Source organism: Lytechinus pictus, chromosome 1 (assembly GCF_037042905.1).
Source record: "Lytechinus pictus isolate F3 Inbred chromosome 1, Lp3.0, whole genome shotgun sequence".
NCBI classification, from domain to species: domain Eukaryota; kingdom Metazoa; phylum Echinodermata; class Echinoidea; order Temnopleuroida; family Toxopneustidae; genus Lytechinus; species Lytechinus pictus.
In genome coordinates, this window is record NC_087245.1 from 40,303,939 (window position 1) to 40,330,780 (window position 26,842).

Sequence of the window (26,842 nt, forward strand, 5' to 3'; positions counted from 1 at the left end):
TCAGCGTTTTACTAGTTTGATTTTTCTCTATTTATTCAAATCAACATTTTTCTAGGGTGTACTTGACCTTCAAATTGCATTTTTCCTTTGCCCAAAATCGAAATATTCTTATTTAATTGGAACAGATGGTAGGTATGCATTATAAACATTCTGAACCAAACACCCTATCACAACCCTAACCATATATTAGTAGACCATTATGAATGAGTGGAGAAGCAAGTGTTGCAGGAGCAAATATCATATGTTGGCAATTACCCCCACCCCCTCCAAAAAACAACACAAAATGGGGGGGGGGGGGTCATAACGGATAAAAAGGGGGCAGGGGAAGTCACGGTATACAGATGCACAAATAAGCACTACTGAAAGGCAAGAAATGCTAATTTTTCAAGGTATTTATTATTTAATTTTTTTTTTAAAGACCAGCAGCCAAGAAGATTCATTCAAGTCTACAAGTCACCATAGTAGCTGACCTCTTTAATTCAATGGGACAGATGCTATCCCTCACAAAATGGCCAACAGCCTAATCTGAGCTGGGGTCTTCTTGACACAATCACACAATATATGATGCCACTACCAATCGTTCGATTTTTAAGTGTACAGGACGGGGCACTGGACACTGTCATGCATGATATACCACGTCTTCAATCATGTCAATGTTAGTGCTTTATTTTCAAGTTTAATGATACTTTGTGTAGCCAAGTGTATGCAAGACAATACATTGATTTTCCAGCAATTTTATTCCACATTTACCCTCAGATTCTTTTATGTACCAATCCCTTTCTTTTGACCCCAACCCCTTCCCCTTTTCTTTTCCTTACCATGTGAATCAGTCTGTTGATGGGGAGAAGTTTTTGCTGCGCGATGCACGACAGGCTCAAGAACACAGCAAATGTATTGAAAATGATTGTCAAATGACAATGTGTGTACTACTACTAGCAGACATTTTGAATACCCTGGACTGTGCACTGGCCAAGAGCATGTGAATGGACCTTCATGTATAATCTATAGGCCTATAAGCTATTGTTGAAAAGATAAAGTCACTTGGTCTGAAAAGAGATCCCTCAAGCGAACAATGGAACTACCAGGTATGCCTATTCTAATCTGTATAGGCCTGCTATTCTTCTTTTGTGGGATCACGATCCCTCCAAAGGCCTATACAGTGTCAATGCTGAGATGTTTCCCTGTAGAGGAAATACATTGCATCATCATAAATTCATAGGAAGCAGAATTTCGTACTATCCCAACTCAATATTAACATTTCAAACCGTTCTTCTACAATGTGGGGACATTAACCCTAATCCAGGACCAAGTAATTCATCTTCTGACAGTCATTTTTAATTAATCCGTTCCAAAGCTTCGCATATTTTTTTGTTACGCCGTTCCGGCCGCAATGATCCGCTACAATTAGCTGCATTTTTGGTGAAAAGCGGCCGCAGAGCGCTGTCCGACCATCGCCTCTGCGCGAGCGCACCCGGCGCCCTTGCCGCTGGACTAGCTGCATGCATGTATGCCCGTTCCATAGGGATGCATACGCACTCACACATGCAGGCGACCCGTTCCAAGGACCCCCGTTCTCACAAAAATTTGTAGTTCCGAAGCCCGTTCCGAGGACCCTCCTTTTTACAATAAGCCCGCTCCAGAGCCCCCGTTTTGTGTCTCGCCCGTGGCACATACCTACCACTTTTTTGGTCAAGTAACCCCCCCCCCCCCCCCCCGGGTGTCAATTATGTTTTTAAAATAGATAACCGCTTCCGTGAATACTAAGAATATGTTTACCACCAGATATGGAGTGTAGATGATGTTTGGTGTCAAGTTCCAGGCTATGTGAGATAATCTACATGTATTCCATTAATATTTAGAATCTGATTAACACCGGACGGAAAGCATAGATAATGACTGGTGTCAGGAGAATATCCCTGGCAATCATCTCTATCACATACACTAGGAAGATAATTAACAAAAGATGGAGGGTGCATATATATGTAAAGATTTAGGTGTGAAATCCATTGTCTCTTTTGGATCAAAGCTCATATGAATACCAATGACTGTTCACAGCAGACATTCTATGCTTGGCGTTGATTTCAAGATTGGTGTCATGTCCTTGTTGCTGGTGGATCATCTCTTTCATATATGCTTAGAAGATGGCTAACATCAGATATGGGATGTTTCCATCTTGTACACTGAGTGACATCACTGCAGGTGTAAAAAGAAAGAACAAAATATTACTCTAATAACAGTTCCTTTCAAAAACATTCATTCTACGGTCACACATGTAAATGTGCAAAGAAAATAAATAAAAGTTTGCATTGGAACAAATGTACCACCAGCAGACTACATTGAAACACTTAAAGTGAAACATGCATGTAAATTGGTATCATAAAAAACATCTACAAAATTTACTTATTTGGGATATCTTCAATAATTTTAAAGCTTCAACCAACCTTATTGATTATTTGGGGCGAGCTTTCCTTTCTCAAGCTAATTGATCAGTCACAAAGTCTGCTCGTCCAAAATAATTATTAAGGTTGTTTGAAGCTATAAAATTATTGAAGATATCCCAAATAAGTAAATTTTGTATTATTTAATTTATCACCCCCAACTGATGAAAGTTGTCTGTATTTTGGATATATACGGAATATTGCAATATCCTGACATAATGTTTGTTTAAATTTTGAAATAAATATCTCCATGTTTTCTTCAGACAAGAGCCTGCTTAATATGCATGTATATAAGAAGAAATTTACTTCACTTTATTAAGGATTGAAATTTGATGCAAATTACATGAAACTTACCAGAGTCTCTTATATTCTTCTGAGTCTGTCCTGTAGGATTTCTTGATGAGCTTGTTGGTTCACTGCTTCCAGCGGTTCACCTTGTTAGATCAGGGTGAGTCGACTTCCTCTAAAGCCAAGGCAGCCAGAGCATCTTGCTGGACTGAGATAGTACGGGTCCATTCCTCTTGAGGGACATTTCACTTGGCGACGTATGGAGGATTCAAGAGTAATGTATTGTCAAATGCTCGCCAACGGACAAAGAACAACTGAGAAGTCTTTGACGAAAACTGGTGAGCAGCAATTTAGTCCTTGATGCTGGGTGGACGATACGTACATTTGCAATTAGGTCACGAAATTGATGTTTAGCTTCACTAACTATCAACAAAGACTTCTTTCTTGTTCCATCATTTGACAGGCATTAGATAATACATTACTCCTGTTCTAGAATCCTCTGTATGTTGCTGAGCGAAAAATCCCTAATTAAGTTGCCCCAAGCTCACTCATCTGAAAGAAAAATGTAATCTTATTTCAATATACAACAGATCTTTAGCTTGGCCATACAGAAATACCTACGGTGGCACAAATTTTATATTCTTATATTAAACATTGTTTTGACAATTCGGCGTGCTCCTCTTTATTGACTAAGTACTTGTATATTATGCGAATTTCCAGTAGGAAAAATTATGACTTTGATGGATTTCCATATAGTTAAGATGATCAGATCAATCACAAGTCTTTGCAAGATGGGATCCTGATTTCTCATCAGCAAGGTTATTTCTCCGCTGGTCAATCATCTGTACTTCACAATACTGCATGCAGATCTATACAGATTAGACTTTGCATCAGCTGAACTCTTCTTAGGATGGTGTAAGAATAATTAATGACGTGTATATTCTTACCACTGTCCGAGGCCAAGGGAGAAGGAAAGTCGGCCGAAGATAGATGATCCAATCCAAAACTAGAAACTGAACTTCACATGACTTGCGATATACGATGCAATGGAGCCGAGTAAAGCTGAACAGTGCCGCCCAACACACACACTAACACCAGGAAGAAGAGTTGCGAATGACACTTGCTAGCTACGTGTCGGTCGTGAAGTTCCTTTACAGTTCAATATTGCGTTTTCCAGTTGAAAAAATATCTTGAAGAATGAACAGTACCTTGAAGAAGTACTAATCTCCCCAAAAGCGTACACGCTATCCTGGAGAGGGTTGTGCTGTGTCAGGTGCTGCCAGTGCACTGATCAGGTGATGTGGTGATCCTGTGGTGGTATTCTTCAAAAAAAGCAGTAAATGATGCTGGATGTTTAAAAAAGTGAAGATAACTGTAAAATATCCAAAGGATATCAACAGGATGACATGACCACGAGGCAACGAACCAAGGAGCATATGAGAAGAGTGACATTTTTACCCAGATTTTCCATGTGCAATTATATGTCTGTGATTAGCTCACTAACATGATAGGATTAAGGTAATCAAGAATATACCGTAACTGTTGCTGGATGTTTCCACTAGTTAACGAAATAAATTATGCATAGCAGAATGTCTAATATGTCTTCCTATGAGCTAAAGGGATCCTTCTAACAGTTCAGTCCTACACATCAAGGTCCATGTATGTATTCTTTTCAGCTAGGCTGATCATGTAGCATCTTTTCTCCTATATCACATCACATGTATCTCATCACTCTTGAATGCCAAATCCAGATCCTTAAATGTCCAAATAAGTCTTCCTTTTAGTTATAGAAGGTGGTGTTGTAGAATAGCTTGGTCCATCACATCAAGGTCAAAATATGTCTTCCAAATCAGCTAGGATGGTCCTGTAATGCCCATCGTTTCTCCTATACCACATCACATGTATCTCATAACTATTAAAGACCAGTTCTCGGTCTTCCTCAGGTCCAAATATTTCTTCCCATGAGCTAAGGTGGATTACCTCAGTCCATCACATTATGGTCCAAAGATGTCCTAAAAATCAGCTATTTTGGTCCTGTAACGCCCAATCTTTTCTCCTACACCACACCACATCTCATCATTATTGCAGACCAGATCCGGATTCTGAAAGGTCCAAATAAGTCTTCCTTTCAGCTAAACTGGTCCTATGTTAGTTCAGTCCATAACATCAAGGTCCAAATGTGTCTTCCATTATTTTCGTCCTGTAATGTCCAAGCTTTTCTCCTATTATAGACCGGATCCAGGTTCTTTTAAGGTCCAACTACATTTATGTCTTGCTATAAGCTAGGGTTATCCCATAATAGTTCAGTCCATCACACAAGATCAGCTAGGTTGGTCTTGTCATGTCACATCTTTTCTCCTATACCACATCACATGTATCTCATCACTATTGTAGACCGGATCCAGGTCCTGACGGGGTATCTCCTCCACCAGGAAATGTGGTTCCATCAGCTACATATGTTTGAAAAAAATAACAAATAAATATATTTGAATAATTGACATAAAACTTACAATTCTCTACACACAGGAAAGCTGAATACATTTCCCACAACAAGTACAAGAGGGAAAGCATGGCAAAGATTGCATCCTTGTTTGTCCATAGAGGTACTTGTCACTTCATACTTTCTCTTTAAAAAAATATGGATTTTATTTTTGATTGCACATTATGATCAATGTAGTGAAGAGAAAAAAATGCCTCTATGAATAATAAGATCAAGCACAAAGATTTGTGTTAACAGGGCCAGTAACATACATAGAGACTGTGATTTTCCATTAAAAAAAAATGATCTTTTCCATTTCTGAAAATCTGTAATTCCGTTTCAACTTGCTCTAAAAATGGAAATTCCGTTTTGTCACTGAAAATGTACACAGCAAAAACCTGAATACCGTTTTGCAAAGGTGAATTCCATGGATTTTTACATAAAAAGTATACTAACCAAACAGAATTTTCATTTTGTTTACTGGTAAAACGGAAAATCACTGTCCCTACATACAGCTTAGCGATTGATCAAAGCCTAAAGGGTTGATTTCTACTATTTATTGCAATGGTTATTATGTATAAATAATTTAAAATTAGCATGATTAATCACTAATCTGCGTGTTACCCGGCCCAGATATTCCATTCATAAATTCAGATAAATGTCAGTTATTCTATCTTAGAAATAAGACCAATCTTATACTTATATGCAATGGTTACCAGACATATATGCTACTGCTATTGACCCTAGAACTTTTAGGCACTGCTAATTTACATATTGGATTGATGCCCACTGGCCATGGGACAAGAATCATTTTGTATTCTTTTGGTGCAATATCAAATTGAGAGCGATGGGAGAATTATCTTAGTTTGCAATTGCTACTGACAGGCAGAAAACAAGAAATTGCTGAAAAATTACTTTTCAGGGTCTACCATAACTGCAATTGGGCTTTAATCCAGGTAAACTTTTTTAAACCCAAGCATCATCAATACCTTGTTGGAAAAGTGATTCCAAACTGGTTTGAAAGACCACTTAAGCCATTGCCTACTGGAACCTGGTGATCCCTGTACAAAGCCTATGGGAATCACAAAACTCAGTGGCCAACAAATTAAGATCCCTTCTAAGACAATTTTGAGCGTCCCCTTTACAAATTAAACTGGATTCCTCTAAACGAGTATAATGATGTTATTGTTATGTATTATCATCTATGTAGAGTGTTTTTAATAGCGATGCACTAAAAACGCATATTTTGGTCTGCATTGATAGCCCGTGCAGTATCAGAGCGTATCCCTAACTAAAAAGGACCAAAATTTGACGAATATCCCATAGGCTCCTGTACAAAATTTGCCGTTGGAGTATGAGAGCATATTCAACTCTTGGAATATTTCTGGTATTCCATTCTAAGCCATCCAATATAATATAATTATTATACATATAGTGCATGCTAAGGAGTTCAATATACCGTAATATGAGTATTCATAGATTTCAAATTTCTCGCGTGCATTTACATTTCAAAGAGGCAGCACGCCGAGTTGAAATATAAATGCACAAAAGAAATTTTAAATTTATGTATACGAATGATATTGTATATTGAACAATTAGCATGTACTATGGGTTATGTAAGATGAGTACATTTCTGACTTGATATTGTATCAAAATATCTGATCTTACCTTTAGGAGGTGACGTCATAATACAGCAATTCATTGCGCTCAGTAAAAAATGAAGGTGTAATACGCGTGTGGCCTGCTGGCTAGCTGCGCACTGCAGCTGCCCTAGAAATGCACACTAGTGGGATTTTGCTTTTCTCTTTCAATATTTTTTGCTCCTTTTTCATACATTTAATGCAGGGAATAACTCAATTTTTTATACTTATTGCTAAATTCTGAGGTGTTGTACAACACAAATAGCGAACATTTATTTATTTCTTTACTGTATTGAAAAAATATTGCAGAATTGTTTTCTTCAAGGTATCGATCGATACATCACCCTGAGGTTTTGCACACAAGCTACCGTGCAGAAATTGCTGGTATATGCCACGATCATGGCAAGATACCGGATTACTTAAATGCAAAAAGAGGGCAATTGACCAATCAGAAGCCTTCTCTCACACAACCCATCTTATATTAATTTATCATTGCATGAGAATGGGGTCTTCCTGGAGGATACAGAACAGACCTGTACCTTACCTTATCAAATAATTGATGAGCTTCAGCGTTTTGTCCAATGGTCCGCTCCTCGTAGCAGCAAAGAATGGCAGCCCCATCTTTGGAAAGATCACAGAGTGTTTTTACCAAAGGTTCTACGGCCTATTATGATGAAAATAAAAGTGCATGCGTCAATTCACTCAAAGAGAACATTTGTGACCAGCCATCCAATAGTCAATAATAATACGGCAATGAAGGTTCTACGCAAATAGCTGAAAAAATATTTTAGTCTCCAGAAAGTTAAAATTAAAGATTAGCTTATCTCAAAGTAAATCTTCATCATGCTGTCAAAATTTGGATTTGTAAAGTTAAATTATAGATGAGATACAAAAGTTTTTTTTATTACACAAGTTTTTCTGGATTGCTTGGAAGTCTTAGTGAGACTGCACTCTATGCATTGTGATATCTCATGCTTGAATCAAACCCAAACTTCAAACCATGTATTTTTTGAGGCTCTTGCTGAATTTCTACATTCGATCAAGTACTTGTGTGGATTGCTGTTGACCAATTTTGTCAAGTTATTGTTTTAAAGGTATGCTCCGTGCTGAAAATAATATGATTTATTAACAGATAAAGAAAAATCAGACAAACTTAACACTGAAAATTTAATCAAAATCGGACAAGGAATAACAGAATAAGTTATTGCATTTTTAAGATTTGCATTATTCTAGTGAAACAGTTCGAGGCATGTCTTCATGAATATTCAATGAGCAAATTAATGATGTCATATCCCCACTGGTTCTTTTGTTTTTTATTATATGAAATTAGGTTTACTGGTATTCAAATTTTTTCTACCAAGAATTAAAAAAATTAGATTGACAGCTGATTCAATAAATTAGATATTCATAGCTGCAACTTATTTCATTATAAAGGAGACACATTGTGTGAAAAAATGAAACAATTACGATTTTATGTAATAACATAAAGAAAAGAAAAGTGGGGGATGTGTCATCATCAGCTCACCTAATGAATATTCATGATAACGTGCCTTATTTTCACAAAATATTGCTTAACTTTAAAATTCAATAGCTTCGTTATTTGTTATCCAATTCTGATGAAATTTTCAGCATTTTGCTATGTGAATTTTACTCTACTTATTTAGATATAAATATTTTCAGCCCGGAGCATCCCTTTAAAGCTTAGGGTGTGTTTTTTTTTTTCGGTTCCATGACATTTGCTCTGGCGACAATTGCTCCGATGGAAAATCTGCACATCACGCCGAACATAAAATAAAACCTAACCTCCATAACTGAATAAACCCTAATTCTTATCTTTAGATTATTCTGAACCAAAAACCCTACTGACAATTTCAACTCTAGCCCCATGCCCTCTGAGATAATAAGACCAGAGCAATTGTCACAGGAGCAAATGTTGTGTCGTTGGTTTTTTTCGAGTTCATTGAAAAACTAAAAAAAAAGAAGAAATTTAATGCAACTATTTGTTAGTTTTGGGGTGGCAGGTCACACTCGTATCTTTGGGCACCATCTGAGGCCCCGTCTTACAAACAGTTGTGATTGATCCGATCAATCCCAACTATTGGACGGCCAGCAACATCAACATCTAAAATGCATGAATGTTCAAAATGTTTTCTAGATATGACGTAAATTACATAAATTCATTGTTTTCTTGACAATTTGGTGTGTTCGCCTTTGTTTACAAAGGACATTTTGAAAATTTTATGCAGAAAAAATTATGACACAGATGGATTTCCATAGAGTTACGATTGATTGGATCAATCGTAACTCTTTGTAAGACGGGGCCCAGAAACCTGCAATTCACTCTTACAACAGGCCTAGCGGATTGACTTTGTAATGAAGGCAGAGAGATAAACATTTTTACCGTGCATTAGACTTTAAAATATGTGAACCATTTCATATCTTCTACAGTATATATACAGTACCTCTAAGATAATAGAGTTCAAAGTTTGGATGTTTTTCAGATGCTCATAGCATTGTGCCACTTCGTAAAATCATGCGCATAGTTTTTACCGAGTTTCTAGCAGCATAAACCATGTATTGTGCCAATTCCTAATATCATTCAATCTAGATGGGCTGCACATGCGCACATCTAGGTCAGGTTCCTGACCTCTGCGAGCCATTCTTGAGACTGGTATAGTACAGAAAGGATGGTATAAGCTGCTTTGTAAAATCAAAGGAAGGGGATGTGCCGTTTCGTGTGAAATTTAAATATGCTCTTATTCTTTTAAACAATAGGAACTGTAATCTGAAATTTAGTAAAATTTTCTATAGTTAATGAAGGTCTTTTAGAAGATGCAAAAACCTAAATTCCAAAAATTTGACCAATAATCAGGTTTGTTCGTAAATCACTGACGATTATATTAATAATAATAATAATAATAATAGCTGGATTTATAAAGCGCTTTTTGTCAGAGGATACAAAGCGCTGCTATTATTACCCCGGCTTTAGCTCGAGCTACCATCACCGGCACTCAGTGCATGCAAGGAATTAATCCTGCCGGGTACCCATTCACCTCACATGCATGGCTACGATTCGAACCCAAGACCCTCTGTTTCAAAGGCGAGAGTCAGAACCACTAGACCACGATGCACCCACGCGATTATACAATGTTCTGGAAATTACTAACCTCAGGATAGTAGACACAGTCAGACATGAGAACCAGTTCTGGTAAAGGGTTTATATCACTGATATCCTCACCCCTATATTAAAAGAAATGATATGACAAACAAAACAGGTCAGAATTTCATAAAGCTTGCTACCAATGGTGGTTATACTGAAATCATGTCATAAGCTACCAAAATCTTGTTATAAGCTACCAAAATCTTGTTATAAGCTACCAAAATCTTGTTATAAGCTACTAAAATCTTGTCATAAGCTACAGAACCATGTTCTAAGCTACTGAAGTCATGTTTAAAAGAAGTGATATCATGTCATAAGCTACTAAAATTGTTATAAGCTAGTGAAATCTTGTCATAAACTGAAATCCGGCAATATGAATGGGTGTGTACTGTACGTAAATTTCTAGCATTTATCACTGATAACAAACATATTGAAATTTGCCAAGGAGATTAGCCTGTTGACTACCGACTTCTGCAATGCCCATAGGCTTTGAACAAGACCAGTTCCAATAGGCATCAGGGCAAGATAAGATTTTGAAAGGGTGGGGGGGGGGGGGAGCAGGGAGTTGACCATGCACAAAAACAAAGACGGTCATTGTTTAAATTTTTGTACATTGTTCATGAATAGAGTGAAGGGGGGGGTCCATGGCGTCTGGGAGATGATGAAAAATAATGTTAAATTTTCTTCATTTTACATAAAAGCAACCTCTTCATTGATATTTTCAATGAGCAAGGAAAGAGTGTATTAATAGAATCATAAAAGAAAGAAGCATGTAAACTAACATATGAACAAGAATATAAAGAAATTGTGCATACTGCAGAGAGAGAATTTTTTTTTTTTTAGAACCATACCATTTGAGTACCTTAGCTGCGGCTGAACCATTGAGGGCACTTTTATTGTTTTTGATGTTCAGTTCCATGAGAGGTACAAACTCCTCAAGATCAGTCAAAATCACCTCGGATCTAGATAAAAAACAAATAACTAAGCATATTAAATGTTATTTTCATGTATATCAGTGTATTTCTACGTATCAATAGGTTTCCTACCGTCCAGAACAGACCTGAGAATTTATCTCAACAAGTTAAGATATTTTCATATATTATTCCTATAAACTAGCTCAACTTTCTTCATCTCATGAAATGTACATGCATGACAAATAGACAATTATTCTACGCTTGAGAATGTATAGTTTTGTGTGGAATTATTCATTCGAGGTTGGACAGTGTGCCTTTACAATTGAAAGATATTCTTTTAACTTTTTTATGAGGCACTGTGAATGAAGATGAATAATGGGATTTAATGACCTGTGCATTAAAAAAAAAAATTTTTATGAAAATTAATAAGTCTTAAATTGATGTTTCGTGACAATAATTTGGGATAACAAAAGGATTACAAATTCAGGTAGTCTATATCATTTATAGCTCGTGAATACGACAGATGGATATCTTAAAATTTTTTCATGAATTTCACCAACTTTTTAAGCCGAAGGAAATTGGAAATAACAAATATTTTGGAAATATATTTTTAAGGTGTAAAAGAAGGATATTGGTGACAATATTAGACTTGAAACCCCAAAATCAATGGATATTTTTTCTTAGTACAGTTTGTCCTATCATGACTGACAAAGAATGACGTAGAGAAAGCCATTCCCAGTGGCACCATATATTTTACCCCTAAAATATTCTTCTTATACAGTATTGTATTTCACTGATTTTACCTTACAAGAATAAATGCAATATTACTTAGGGCCAGATTCTGCAAGCAGCACTAACTGAACAGCATCTTTCTTCAACAACAAAAAAAGCAGTTTGTATAATACTAACTAACACTTTCTAAGTCATAACAGACCTCTTTTCTTAAAATTAAATATACTCTCAATTTTACATTATTTTCAATTATCTGTTTTCATGTATTCCTATTATAACAACCTTTTGTCTGATACTTTTGATATTTTTCAAACCATTAAAGAGATACTAGAAATTCAGCCGAATACTCATGCAATTTATGGTCATTATTCTTTCTCAAACAAGTACGGGTCCCATTATTTGGAATAAGCCCTCTCAAAATATTAAACAGTGAAAAACTCTTCATGTACAAAGCTTTAGAAGACATTCAAAGATCCATTTAAATGCAGAAAGTGTAATTTATATAGATTCAGTTATATTTATGTTATATTTGTTTGTTCTGGATTTCCTAACTGTATATATTTCAATTGTGTTGTTTTTAAGTTAAATCATTGTGTAATTTCAGGATCATTCATTCATAAGTTTTTTTCAACTTTGCTGTGATCCTTCCACTATTCTTGTAAATATTCTCATGTTATAATGTAGTTTATTTGAAATATTCCATATTTCTTCATTTGTATGTTTCTATGAAAGTGGTGGTAAATAGAGTTTCAATTTCAAGGTAATGGCCCGAAGCCTTTCTTGGCAGCAAGGAACATTGTAAATCACCTTTGGACTTTGAGTGACTAGGACTTTAAAAAGATCATAACATGATCATGTTTGGCAGTCAACCCTGCAAAATTAAGGCCCATAAAGTGCATACAAAGCTATTGAACATTAAATCTACAGAAACAGTTGTGTTTACATTATGACTGTAGTTTAGATCACTCAAAATAAAGATAAACAGGTGAAAATTCTTCAATAACTGTTCAAGTAACTCCATTCTGGGGGAAATATGTGAGTGTAACACCCCCCTCTTCTAGTATTTGCACATCTGTAATGCCAGCTGCTGATAATTACATGTATGGGGAACTTGGTCGCCCGCGCGAAGTGCGACACTACACCTTTTGCTCTCGAGCTACACGCGACCGTGCGTGCGACCATGCCCCCCAGAAACCCTCCACACGTACAGGATCGACCCGCAACCAGGCGCCATTCACATGTTCACAGCTTCTACTGTTCACTTCTCGCAACCACTCATCACGCATATATAGTCAAGTCCATACGGCGATTCCAAGATACAAACCTTCTGAGTTACTCCAAGTTCTGCTACCAATCACCGAGTTCAACGTATACAGTTATATCCGAGTCTTCGACCTTGTTCTCTCTAAGACGGACTGACCCAGGATTAAGGTAAGTAGAATTCTTGGTAATCCAGCTAGGCAATAATCCATATAGTTAGGTTACTATATATTGGCGCTGCGTATGAACACGACTCTGCGCTGGTTTTTTAAATGCAGAGAAGCAAGCAGCGTAGAAGAATAATTGAGCTAAACATCGTTTAAGTACTTAAAAGTAGGAAAAAAATTGTAGCGTAGGGCGGTAAAGTAGTTCGCAGTCTATATAAATTGTTTACATTTGGATTCAATCCACCGTCCTAGCGATATATATCTTGATTACATTTATCTTAATCAAATAATAGCAGTGTTTTAGGGCTTATTTTCAGCGTTTTGCGTAGGTTTTAAACCCTTTCACTATCCCCTTAATCCAGTTTAAATTTTGGGTGTGGCAGGACGCCAGGTAGGGCACGTCATTTATGCAAATAGCTTTAAACGTTTTCTATTGTTCGCCGCTCACCACATTCTTTTGTTTGTTAGGGCTGAGTGTATGCCTTGCCTGAGAGTTGCTTGGGGTGTGGTTCGGGTGATGAATTTATATTTACCCCCTTTCCCTGTTAGGATTTAATTAAATTAGGATCTAAATTTTGATGTAGGATAATTAAATTTAGGAATTGTACGTAACTGAGATATATATTTATGGTTGAATTTGGCTGTTGGTGATTTGATAATTGCGTGATTGGTGAAGGATCGTATTGCTTAACCTGACTTCCCCCCCCCCCCCTTTAGCTGTAGCAGACGACGACGTGGGATCTTCGTACTCTTTAAAAATCTGTATTACATGCCCTCTCATAGAAAGAATACATGATCTACTGACAGATGTGATAAAACTAAAAGAGGCAGTTATTTAAGTGAAATATATAGAAAAGTAATGGGAAAGTTGTTCACAAGTGACATCACACATCTGTCGCATTGCCAATTCGAGGATCTACATTATGATAATGATCTAAACTTCAAATGCTCATAACTTTCTTATTATTTATTCAATTTTTCTCAAACTTTTTTAGATCTGTTTCTTTTATTTTTGTGTTTTAACACAGCCACAGGCTATCTTTTTTCAAAGGGTTTATCTTCCTTTATTTAAGTTTGCATTCGGATCAACCAGGGAAGTGGGAGTTGCGCGACAGCCGAAGTAAGTCACCGTTTTTTCCCCTTTTAAATTGATTTTTTCCCGTTTTGGTGCGTTTCACTTTCAGGCCAAAACGTAATAATCTTCATTTTGGTCCAGTTCTTTTCATTTATTTTTATGAAATAAAGACAAAACTTGAGTTGATGAGCCCCGTTGGGGGGATATTGCATTGTTATGGTGGCTGCACGATAGCAAGCCGTCTGTGTACGAGGAGAAATAAAAAAAATAAATGTTAAAAATCTCCTCGAAACAGACGGCTGCCACTCCAGCTGTCCACGCTCGGCCGAGTCGAGTATCAGGCCTCGAGACAACTTCTTCGCCTGCGGCTGCGTTTCCCGGGCGAAGCTCATGGCGTTACGCTTACCCTAATTTACACGAGACAAGTCCAGTTGCTCCTGTTCCCGCTCCCAACTCCAACAATCTCCTGCTCTTCAGCTCACCAAATCGTCGGCCGAATTCTTCTGTTTCAAGATATTTGGAAAGCACCAATGCTGCATCCCAAACCACGCAGCCAACATCTCCAACATAGCTTTGTTGGATCGTCAAACAAGTCCCATCTTCGCATTCGATTTCTCGCGGGTACGGTACAGCTGCGACTCGTCCATGTTTTTTTTTTCTTGTGACGTCATTTCCGAACGAGCAAGTACAAAGTGGGCGTGGCAAGACAAACTGCCCCCACCCATTCCCTTCCTTTTGTTGTTCTTTTCTCCTGCATCACCCCTCTCTCCACTGGCGTAAATCCGTGTTGAGGGGTGGGGGGGATGACTGAAATATTTTGGAATTTTTTTTGCAATCATGTTTTTAGATATGCAAGGAATTGTAATTGATATGTCCACAGTGGCGTACCGTGGGTCACGGCATTGTGGGGGCACCAGCAAAATCTTTGAATCACTGAGTGAGCGCGCGAAGCGCGCTCAGTTGCTAGTTATTCTGACCTAATAGAGATATTTTAAGGACAATGTCATTGAACGGATATGTATCTCACTGATCAAATTATGCGAGCGCGAAGCGCGAGCTGAATTTTTTTAATATTCACACCTAAAAAGGGACATTATAATCAAATTTGCGTAATCATGATAGTTACCTGTCTCGCTAAACAATGCGAGCGCGAAGCGCGAGCTGAAATTTTCGTATATTTTGACCCCAAACAGCGAGATTTTAAGGAATATATTTTAGGAATCCATTAAGAGTATGCATATCTCACCATAGTCATCTAATGCGAGTGCCAAGCGCTTGCTGATTTTAGTAGAATTACATCTGAACACATGAAACACTTTTTTGTAGTCATTGCAATCATGATTATCATACGCATCTCACTAATCAAATATTGCGAGCGTGAGGCGCGAGCAGAAAATTTAGATAAGTTAGATAATTCAGACCTGAAGTGGGGCATTCTAAGGTTTCTTTGTAGGAATTAACTTGGACCATACGTATTTCATTAACCAAATGATGCGAGTGCGAAGCGCGAGCTGAAAATTTTTGATATTCATATCAGAAAAAGGGACATTTTAAGGACTGATTTTAGGAATTCATGAAGAGCAGACATATCTCACCAATCCACTAATGCGAACGTAATCACGGACAGGAAATGTTTTTATATATACGAAGACCTTAACATGGGGCAATCACTTTTTGAGTCATGTAAAAGAAGCATAGGCCTATGTCACTACATAAAACAATGATAACTCAAGTGCTAGGAAATATATTTGGTTTATATTGACTTGAAAACGGGATGTTTTAGTACAACAGGATTATCGTTGAACAGACAATGCGAGCACCAGGAACAATGAAGACGTAGGCCCTGGGCAAATTATGTTTCATAAAGTTATGATAAAAATGTTTCTTATGTAATGTAACATAACATAATTATAATATAATATAACATTATAATGAATAATACTTTCTTCTTTCCCACTACGTTTCTTTTCCTTTCTCCCTCTTTTCTCTTTTTCCCCATTTCCCCGGGGTTTTTTTGTCAGCCGATGGGGGGAGCATGTGCCTCCCATGCCCCCCCCCCCGTAGTTACGCCACTGTATGTCCATATGGCAAATACCCCTCCAATATTATTATTTTTTTACCCCATGATGGTTTAATGGTTTTATTAGAGATTACATTAAAAAAATTTTGACATTCCATCTTAATCCCTTCCCAAAGACCCCAACATTGATGAATTGGAAGAAACGGGGGTTTCTCTTCAATGTTATAATAAGGACATAAGTATTTCGTTTGGAAATGGTGAACTGGCTCTTTATTTGCATTTTATGATTCAATAATATTGTTTTATTTGTTAAGCGGTATTTTAGGAAGAATTTTCACCAATAAAACAATTATCTCTTGTGATTTTTTTTTTATTTCTTTCGTAAAAAGTGGGGGGGGGGATGATTGTACAGGCCATCCCCCCCTCCTCGAAAAGTGGGGGGATATATCCCCCCATCCCCCCCGGGATTTACGCCAGTGCCTCTCTCTCATCTTGTTTCTTTTCACCTTCCATCTTATTGCGATCTCTTTTGACCTTTTAAAATGTTGATAATATAATTTAATGTTATTCATTAAGCGGCCCAATACAATAATCTCAATTATTTTCAGGATCCATGAATAAAATAATCCCCTAAAAGTACCCGCGTCTACTGTTCCAGTTAAAAATTATATGAAACATTTACTTTTATCAGGTGTCCAATACAAATAAAAATATAATTTATTTCTTCTAGGTCCACGGTATGGGCTGAAAATGTCAGGATATGATCAATGTATGTATAGCCTTCTTAAATTATGATTTTTTTTTTAGTAGTACATATCTGTTAGGGTTATAATATCACTCATGAGAGCTGCATATACATTTTTTTCATAAAAATGTTAAAAAGAACACATGATAAACTGAATGGTGGAAGATATAAAAATAACACCAATATGGCTGTTTAAAAGAGAAGCATTACCAAGACAATGATAACCTCTAATAGGCAATTTAGTTATTAGACCATAAGTGGTAAGGACCTCTTTTCTATTTGTCATGAAATTAATTATCAGAAATATTTGGTTTTCTTCTTAGTACCTTTCTTTTTGGTTAGTTATCAAAATATGGCAGCGATAGCATTTCAATATATAAATTCACAAAAGAAAAAAAAAATCTAAATAAAACTTTTGAAAAAGACGTTGGAACAAGGGTCGAACATAGAGTCATCATTGAGATAATGAGAATGGTTGAAAATTACAAAGAAAACTAGATTTTAATTCGTCATGCGGACGAATTAGGTGGTCTGTCCTTATTCTCGCCATCATGATCACCATTACCATGTTCCAGCAGATCAATATGATCTTCATGATGACAACGGAATGTTCATTATGGATGGAATACTTGTGAAAGACGGGAGATGATAAAGCACTGTGAAAATGGTCTCTTTGATATATGACAATACATGTGATATGAAAAAAGTAATTATAGTCTGTTTTATCTTGCTAAATTTTAACTTTTATACCTTTTAATTATCATAAAGGATCATGTACGAGGTGGTAAAAAAGAAAAAAAAATGAAAAAAAAAATCATCTTGTTTACCCCAGGACTCGAACCTGCGCCCCCGAGAACGCAAGTCAAGTGCGTTATCCATTGAGCCACGACATTCCCCATAGAGATTACACGTAAGCAAATTTGAGAATTGCAAATCCAATTTTGCAAGCAAAAAACGGGCATGATCCCGGCATCTGATCAAATAATGGAGGGCAATTTCCAAAAGCTTAGAATCTCAGCTACAACATGTTAAAAGCTCAGGGATAACTAACAAGAAAAAATGGAGATATAGCTCACGAAATAGAGGAATGTAGAATCTAGTTTTGAGAAAAAGTCATGTCCCATAGAGATTACACGCAAAATGAGGAAAAATGACATGCCTCTTTTGATCGCTATTTTACGCCATGATGCATTTTTCAAAATGAAAATTTATGCGAACTAAGGAGAATAAGTACATTCTAAACTACAACATATTGAAAATTGGGCGAAAATTGACCAATATTCACGGAGTTAAAGCCTAATTTGCATAATTATTATGACGTCATAAGAAGGAAAATGGATATTTTAACTTCCGACGCCATTATGATGATGTCATGATCAAATTGAGGGACAATGGTGACATGAAATCAAATCTACAACTCATACTCTATCAATATATGAAAAAGAATGGGGGTCAACGCACTATTTAAAGAGCTACAGTGAATTTTTAATAGGCATGTTTTTGCCCATATATGGCCTATAGTAAGAGCTCGCGCGCACACGTGCTGCAAACATTAACGGGTGTTAATTTCGTTATTAGTGGTCGTAGAAGGTTGATGAAGGTATCAAATTGCTCAGAATTATATTATCAATGCAATGATATAAAAAAAACGGCGTTTCTGCGTTGCGTTGAAGGCGTTACGCGCGGAAACGCGCGCGCATACGTGTGCGTGCGCAAATTTTTGAAATGCTTAAAATGACCTGAAACGTACTCTACTTTGGTCAAAAAGTGATTTTGAGCAATTTGAAATTTTGACGAGCGCGTACGCGCGCGTCGTGACCACCAGGTTACCTTTGATGACATGAACTGTTGACCCTTGACCTGAAGTTAATGTGATGTAAATATTGTTAATTTTTGATAATTGATAATGGAGATATGATTGATAATGTGATTTTACAAAATGGCGTCTAGATGACGTCATCATGACCTGATGACCTTGAAAATGTTATTTTCACGTCTTATGACAATGACCTTTGACTGTGCCAAAATTGAAAGAAATTGACAAAACCTATCTGGAGTTATCCTTGGAACAAAAAATTGGCGGAAATAAAAATAAATAATAATAATAATAATAATAATAATAATAATAATAATAATAATAAAGAAGAAAGAAAATTCTGACAAAACTAATAGGTGATCTGTCGTTGACAGACCACCTAATAAAAACAGAAAGAGAACATAATTCGGTTGAATAAATCACATTATTGAAGCAAATGGTGAAGTTGCCATTACCCTAAATCATGACATCATCTATGCAGCCACTTTGGGTAAAGATATAAAATTTTACAACTTTTAAACAATCTTAATCGTCGTCATATTTGTCAGATTTGTTCAACTTTTCACCTATATCTGCTTATTTGATTTACTCTTTTATCTTTTTAAGAACTACAGGCTGAGTTGACCCCCCCCCCCCTTAACTGCTAAGATAACACTATCATCCCTCATGATCAATATCACTTCTTACACATATTCATACAATAAACATACATATACATCAGGTACACAATGTATTAATTTTTATCAAAATAGCATTAATTTAATAAAATTTCTAAATAGATTTTCAAGATTTAAAAAAATGTGAACAAATGAAGTTAAGTACCTCTCATAAATTTCAAATATTACAAAAGTAGAAGCTGATTTCTACAGAAAATTTCAGAAAGGCATGAAGGTATGCTATTACAGTCATTCAAAATATAAACATTCACGAAATAAAACACTTCCACGGAATCAACATGAATTGAATAAGCATCAACCATGCATTGCATATTAACTCCTCTTATAACAAAATTAAAGCGATGATAGGATTGCTGAAATGTATGTCATCAGTCATATATTGATGCAGTGTAGATATATATATATTGTCTGGAATCACATAGTCACTTAATTACTATCATAATCAAAGTAAAGCATACATACAAATAAACAGCATAATTTTTGCCAATTTTCACTTTTCATAACTACTCTTGATATTCTTACATTTCTAATTAGAATTATGAATATTATTTCTAAAAGGGAAAAGCCCGACCTGAAACGATCACGTTGGTATAATAGATACAGAAAACTGGGACACATCATCAGTGGGTGTTTCATTCAGTGTCTTGTCAGTGATCTTCACTGAAAGCTGTTATAAGCTACTGAAATCCTTCCATCTGATTGGCTGATATCAAATTTGTCAGAAAAATTCATGGAAAAGGTACTTCATGAAACACTCAGCTGGGTCCCATAACACAGAGCCTTTACAATCAAATAATACATATGATTGATTGTACATTGTGGTAATTGCAATGAAATGTAAAGCTTTATTCTACTGGTATACCATTGCAAAGCTTGACAACATGGGCTCTGTACAAGTAGTATGGGAAAATGTCGTTCACATTTAAAGTTAGAAAATGGAGTTATGAAGATAAGATTAATCAAAGGGGAATCCAGCCTTGGTCATAAAATGTTGTGTTGGGAAGGAGAAAAATAATTTAAACGGATTGGTGAAAATTTGAAAGAAATCAGCCAAGAAATAAGGAAGTTATGGCTGCTCTAAAATTGAGATCCCTAAGACTATGTAGATTTCAAATTGGCAACTGGGTAAGTACATTATGACAAGGGGCAAGGACAACTTCCCTATAGGCCATGTAATCAATTATCAGGGACTTGTGGTTTTCTCCTAAGTACCCATTCCCCTGGGGCAGTAATCTAAAATTATATCTCTGGTAGCATATTGTTTTACGTCCTTATAGATGAAAAATATAATTTGAAGTAAAACTTTTGCAAAAAGTGACATTTTAGCAATTATATGTATTGGAGTATATGGAAGAATAGTCATTGCCTTACATCAATTTGACATCACACATGCTGCCAATTTGAAGTCTCCATGTGTAAAGTGATAACCAATTTTTACAAATTTTAAAAATTCATAATTATTGTTTGTCCACTATTGTTCAAACTTTCACCTAACAACTTGTCTGACTTTTCTTTTTCCTCTGAAAAGCAAGTTTTTATTTGGGTTGGATTCCCCTTTATTAAAGCAATGTCATAACATCATGAACTTGGGTGCTTTCCTCATATGTACTCTGAACGAAATTAACAGAGATTTGCATGGATACAGAAACTAAATGTCATACATGTATCGATATTGTAAATGCATTTCTAGGAAAACCCTTGCATGGATAATTCTGAATAAAAATCAGTAGAATTTCACATAGATATGAAATTAAAGCGGCATTAACCAATTATTTCAGATGTTTTAAAACCTTCAACTATGTGAATATACTGAGCTCTACTTCTGCCAACATCTAAACCAGTCAGCTCTAATGTACATTACTACTGATACATCTTATTTCAGTACATGTGAATTTTTTTCAAAGTATGGAACATTCTGAATCGAAGGCTTAATAAACTTACTGAAATTTGATTATGTGTTGTACAAGGATAAACAGACTGGAATATTGATGAATCAATATGATTTCATGTTATCATCAATATATGTTCATTGTTAATTAAGGACATTGTGCAAATCTAACCCTGAGAAATATTAACATTAAAAATAAATAATTATAAAATAGTTTCTTAAAGGGAAACCATTTTCCAAAATAAAATTAAATAGTTTTGTATACAAGAAGTTACAAACGAAACAGGCTACTGCCATTCCTGAAATGACAATATATTCCTAAAACTATACCATAACTTTTCTTAGTAAAACTAGTATAAGCTTAGTATGAACTTTGTCTGAACTGAAATATTCTTCAGTAATTATTCACGGAGGTTGAGACTAAAGATTGATAAAACTAATTCAATACAAAAATGCAGCAACCAATATTCAAACACATTAATCTGTTACTTCTCCTCAACTATCCTGAAATAAGTTTAACTACCGGGTATCTATCAATGCATGAATGTACAAATAAAAAGTCCAAACAGATTACGTGCAAATATGACTAACCAAAGAGAGTGAAATTAAAAAGCTAATGTTTGATAATCTATATCGAGTATAAAATTAATATATCAAAATATAAATTTACCTCTATAATCAAAACCCTAATAAATATCCCATATACACACATTTTACAAGATTATTTAACAATAACATCAATACCTTTCATTAAATATTTCCATTAATGTATCTTGATACTTTAAATAAAATGTAATTGAATACGTAAAACTGTATGTAAGGCACATAGATATATATTGTTGACAATGTTTGCTAACACTCACTACATAGAGTTTCCCTACAAGCAGCAATGTTGGAGTACTAAAATAGAAACCTGTGCATCAAACTGATGAATCATTCTCTTAATGGTCAGATACGCAGGCATCCTACAGTCGCATGTAGAATTATTCAACCGTGTGGTATTATAAGTATGTGTTTCGCAAAATTTAGGTTTGGTTTAATGGAATGAAACATCTGACATAAATATTGTTGCAGAAAACCTATGAACACAATCCATGCAGGACATTTTATGCTCAAATTCAATTTGTTGAAACAGACCCAAAAGGTAAGCGATTCATCGCTAATTTGAAAGAACAATTCTGATTGGTTCATAGTCAGTCTACTGAGCAAAATGTGCATGCAACGATGATCTTGATAGGCCATTTCTTTTAGCGATTAATCGCTAACCTTTGTGTTACGGAGCCCCGGACACCATCTTACAAAGAGTTGCGATTGATCTGATCAACCACAACGATGGATAGCCACCAATGCCATCGTATAAAAAGCAAGTTTGTTCAAAATTTTATCTTGATATGATGTACATTCATACTTTCATCATTGTCTTGACAAATCACAGTACTTCCCCTTTGTAAACGAAGGACATTGTCAAAATTTCTTGGAGGAAGAATTTTGACAATGATGGATTTTCATATACCGTGTGAGTAAAAAAAAAATTGACACCTCACAAATCCCAAATTTAAGGAAAAAATATGTCATGAATGCATAATTATTATATATGGCAGAAAGAGTATCCTTTCCCAAATAATTTGACACCATATTTATGTGGTATGTATTCATGCTTAGTGGAAAAGCAGTAGCTATTTTTTGCAGTGATGTAAATTTTGATTTGCACCAAAGGCATGACTGCAATTAATGAATCCAGATGCCAATGTCATAATCCCACAGGAGTTAGTAAATATATTTGCAAATCTCTTTTCAATTAAATTAACTTGAGAATAGATACTAAAAAGTGTTTATAAAACAATCATAATGTAAATCATTGAAAAGGTGTTTCCAAATGGATTTTCATGCAACCGTTATAGGATTATGACATCATTCACATCTGTATTCATTCATTGCAGTTACGCCTTACTTTGGTACAAATATTTAAATCACTGCAAAGAATACCTCCTGATCATCCAAGTGTTAACACATACCACATAAATATGGTATCAAATTATTTGGGCGAACCTACTCTTTCAGGCCATAGATAATGATTATGTTTTACTGCATTTCCTCCCCTTCAGTTGGAGATTTGTGAGGTGTCAGGTTTATTTTTAATCACACAGTAGTTAATATTGATCAGATCAATTGGAACTCTTTGTAAGACAGGATCCATATTTAAAGGGAAATTCCAGTAGTTGCAGTAAACACTGATTTCATGAGAAAGTCTGTAAAACCAGGCTTAACTGTCAGTATATCATCGAGGATCTAGATCTGGTACAGTGACATAAACTGAACTTTGTGAAATCTTGAAATCTACGCTGAAAAATGTTCAGACTGAACTTTCCCAACACAGATAAGCGCACGTGGGACAGTGTATAATTATTGCTTTGAGCGTCGGGCCCGACGCTCTACCCGAATCCTGTGCTTATTTGCTGATTTCTCAGCAATTACACAATTTCTTCCAGAATCCTTTGGCACATGCGTTTTATTCATACAAACAGACACTTTGGTGGTCATTTCATTGGATTCTGTACGAACTCATTTTGATATCGTTACCAAAACTAGCATTTACCTTTAACATATTAATCACGTAAAGGGGTAAGGATCGATCTCTTAAATGCTTCACACATTTAAGTCTGTAATGAGTAATACTGTCATTGTAAAGACTTCTTTTCATTCAAATCACCAACATACTTTAAGACCAATTTCTTCACACCAGAGCACCCAATTTCAAAAGTTAAACATTTTCTATACGATATCGCACCAAAAATGGCTCAAAAGTGCATCTCACCATTTCCAAATGAATACATGATAAGATCTTGCAAATGAATTCATATAATTTCTAGTTTCAATGTCAATGATTTCAGTTTTTGTATATAATTGACAAAAGATCATTCTGATTTAGGTAATGCCCGAGCGGGAATTCCCCATTTTTACTTCACTTCAAAAACATCTCAAACAACGATATTTTTGGAATATCATTAATAATCAGATGAAGTTTTAAACAGAGATAAATCCGGAAAAATACAAGGGATGGGACAAATGTATTTATCAAATGGCTTCAAGAAAAATGTTACAACAAAGAAATATATACCAATACATGCACATAAGAAATCTTATTTCATACTGGAATGTTATGTAAGTTTCAAAATCGAAGTATAATGTGGTGTTGCAGAAAAGTAGAAATGCAGTTTAATACAAATCAATCAACTACAATTTTGCATTTAATCAAAGGACTTATGCATGATTTGGGGATTTCTACTTGATTTGGAATTGAATATAAATTACTTACAATGCCCTCATTCAACAGTCAGAACAACGTGCAACATATCTCAATTATACATGTGGATTTTTTTTTCATGGCACTGAAATACTCGCTGACTCACGCTTACTCCATCTTTTATTGCATCTAATAGATACGTATGCGCTGTGTCCACGTTACAAGGCAGCACTGTGTGCATGTACAACTTTCACACACATACAAAAATCAAAATCTGAAATAGAAATACTTCAAAAAAATAATTTTGCCCAATTGATCGTGGGCCTGGCAGCCACTGTGCAGTGCCAGATCGATGTTACTCTATTCCTTAAATCATTGAACGCCAAAAAGGGTAGCAGAAACTCCCATCTTTTAATGTCTTTTTGGTCTGATGCGGCCAGGGATTCAACTCCCAATCTCCCAGTACAGAGACAGATGCTCTACGAACTGAGCCATCACATCGGTTTATTGGACCAAGTGATGGGGGTACCAATAAGCAATTGGACAAAATTGATATCAGACCAAGTAGGTTTAGGCATGATGGTATTGGATGTTCTGACAATTAGACCACTTCCTAGTAGACCATGCGGATACAACGGTGTGGCACACAGCACTGGGTGCATGCACATCACATACACATATACATGTAGACACATAGGCTATGACAAACATTTGAAGCAGAATTTGTATTCAAACTGTTTTCAAGCTTCACAGAATATCTGGACAGTTTTCCAGTCTTATATGGATGTCGCAAAGTGAATGGCAATAGTATTCTATCCATATGGTCAGTATTGTACACTGTTGGATTACTGTCAGCTTCAAATTGGTTTCAAACAAATTGTTTGCTTTTATATAGGATAAATGCCAAATTATCTCTTAATAATCTATTAAGTTAAATACCGAGTTGCGTACGGTATGAAAGGCCTGATCGCATTTGGTCAGATCGTGTCATGAGGACGCGCACTACTGCGTATCTATCAAACTGATCGCGCGTTGCATTTTATGCGCGCGTCGGCATATCATGTGCGCGTCGGCATTTAAGTGCGACTTAAGTCATACTTAAATCTTTGTGAAACACCACCCCAGGACTATTAAATTAATCTTAATCGACTAGAATTGATTAATTTCAATTAATTAATCTGAGTTTTTATTCAATAAAAAAAAAAATGCCTGACTTGCCATAAAGTTCACTCATGAATGAGAAGTTGTGGATGAGGTTTCACATAGTAATTTCATATTATAAAACAGAATTGAGTTGAATGATTTTTTTTTTTTTTTGGGCAAATCTGTAATGATTACAATATTTAAGTTAGGCTTAACAGTAGACTGTCCTGGAGGTAGGTATGAGAGGTCTTAGTTCAAGCCGTTACAACACGGTTGGCGTCTTCTACAATGGAAGGGTATGGCTCACTCCTCATATGCTTTGGTTTTCTTCGCCTGCAAAAAGAGAATAATTGAATAACATGAAATAGCATAATGCTTGGAATATTACCATCAAATTTCTCGTGTTCGAACTGGCTTACATAATCATTAACCTTGTACATGAGCTCATGATATATTACAGGAAAAATAATAACTGTTAAAACTGTAACTGTCAAATTAATGTAATATCAAATAATTCTCATGTCTGATATAAATCATTTAAACAGACGATAATGTCAATAAGCTAATGATAGCTTATTATTGGGTCAGAGTTCGGTAAATATTTCATGGAATTGCCCTAATAAAGATAACATACTATACTCACCCCTTTCCGCACTGGTATTCCCACACACCAAACAGAGACAGAACAATAACGACCACAAAGCAACCTCCGGCGAAGATCGTGGATGACCAATCAAATCCCATTTGATTGACGAGGGCGCCTCCAACTGTCGGACCTACAAATGTTCTGCAGGGAAGTGGTATGAGTGAAGAAGTATTTCAACAACGAGTTTTAGTGATTAATACAACAGACTTGTACAAGGCTTCACGATAAAGTGAGACAAAATGACCGATGCATATTGGGGTAGCAATTATTTCTCTTTATATCGGAAAGGATCAGTGCTGTGTGGATGTAAACATTTAACACCAAAACCAAAAGGTCAACACCAAACTTGAAAACACCCATTGTCCCATTATCAACTGCTGGCGAACCTTGATGTATGTCATCAAGTTTTTCATGTTACGCAATCTCAGAAGAGCAGCTGTCTAACTACAATAACATCCTATTTACATCATAAGTCAACCTTATGTGTAAATTATCAAATTCATATAAGTT

The 26,842-nt window shown here is 35.8% G+C and overlaps 2 protein-coding genes across 3 annotated transcripts in view; both read right to left on the reverse strand.

Annotated features, from left to right (window-relative positions):
* Positions 1-377: 377 nt before the first annotated feature.
* Positions 378-14,813, reverse strand: LOC129267204 (protein N-lysine methyltransferase METTL21D-like). The gene is made up of 7 exons (XM_064102911.1): positions 14,560-14,813; positions 10,857-10,967; positions 10,013-10,085; positions 7,390-7,509; positions 3,674-5,176; positions 2,793-3,278; positions 378-2,193 (listed from the first exon to the last, which is right to left on the reverse strand). The coding sequence occupies exons 2-5, from the start codon at positions 10,922-10,924 to the stop codon at positions 5,066-5,068; spliced, it is 372 nt and encodes a 123-aa protein (XP_063958981.1). The 5' UTR covers positions 10,925-10,967; positions 14,560-14,813; the 3' UTR covers positions 378-2,193; positions 2,793-3,278; positions 3,674-5,065.
* A 4,654-nt stretch (positions 14,814-19,467) lies between these two features.
* The window catches only part of LOC129262939 (MFS-type transporter SLC18B1-like), a 30,064-nt gene continuing 22,689 nt past the window's right edge, over positions 19,468-26,842 (reverse strand). For both annotated transcript variants that reach the window (XM_064102921.1, XM_064102916.1), the window contains exons 13-14: positions 26,330-26,473; positions 19,468-26,019 (exon numbers count right to left, since the gene is read on the reverse strand). In XM_064102921.1, the coding sequence (XP_063958991.1) occupies positions 25,941-26,019; positions 26,330-26,473 (223 nt within the window). In that variant the 3' untranslated portion in view covers positions 19,468-25,940. The remainder of the gene's footprint in view (positions 26,020-26,329; positions 26,474-26,842) is intronic.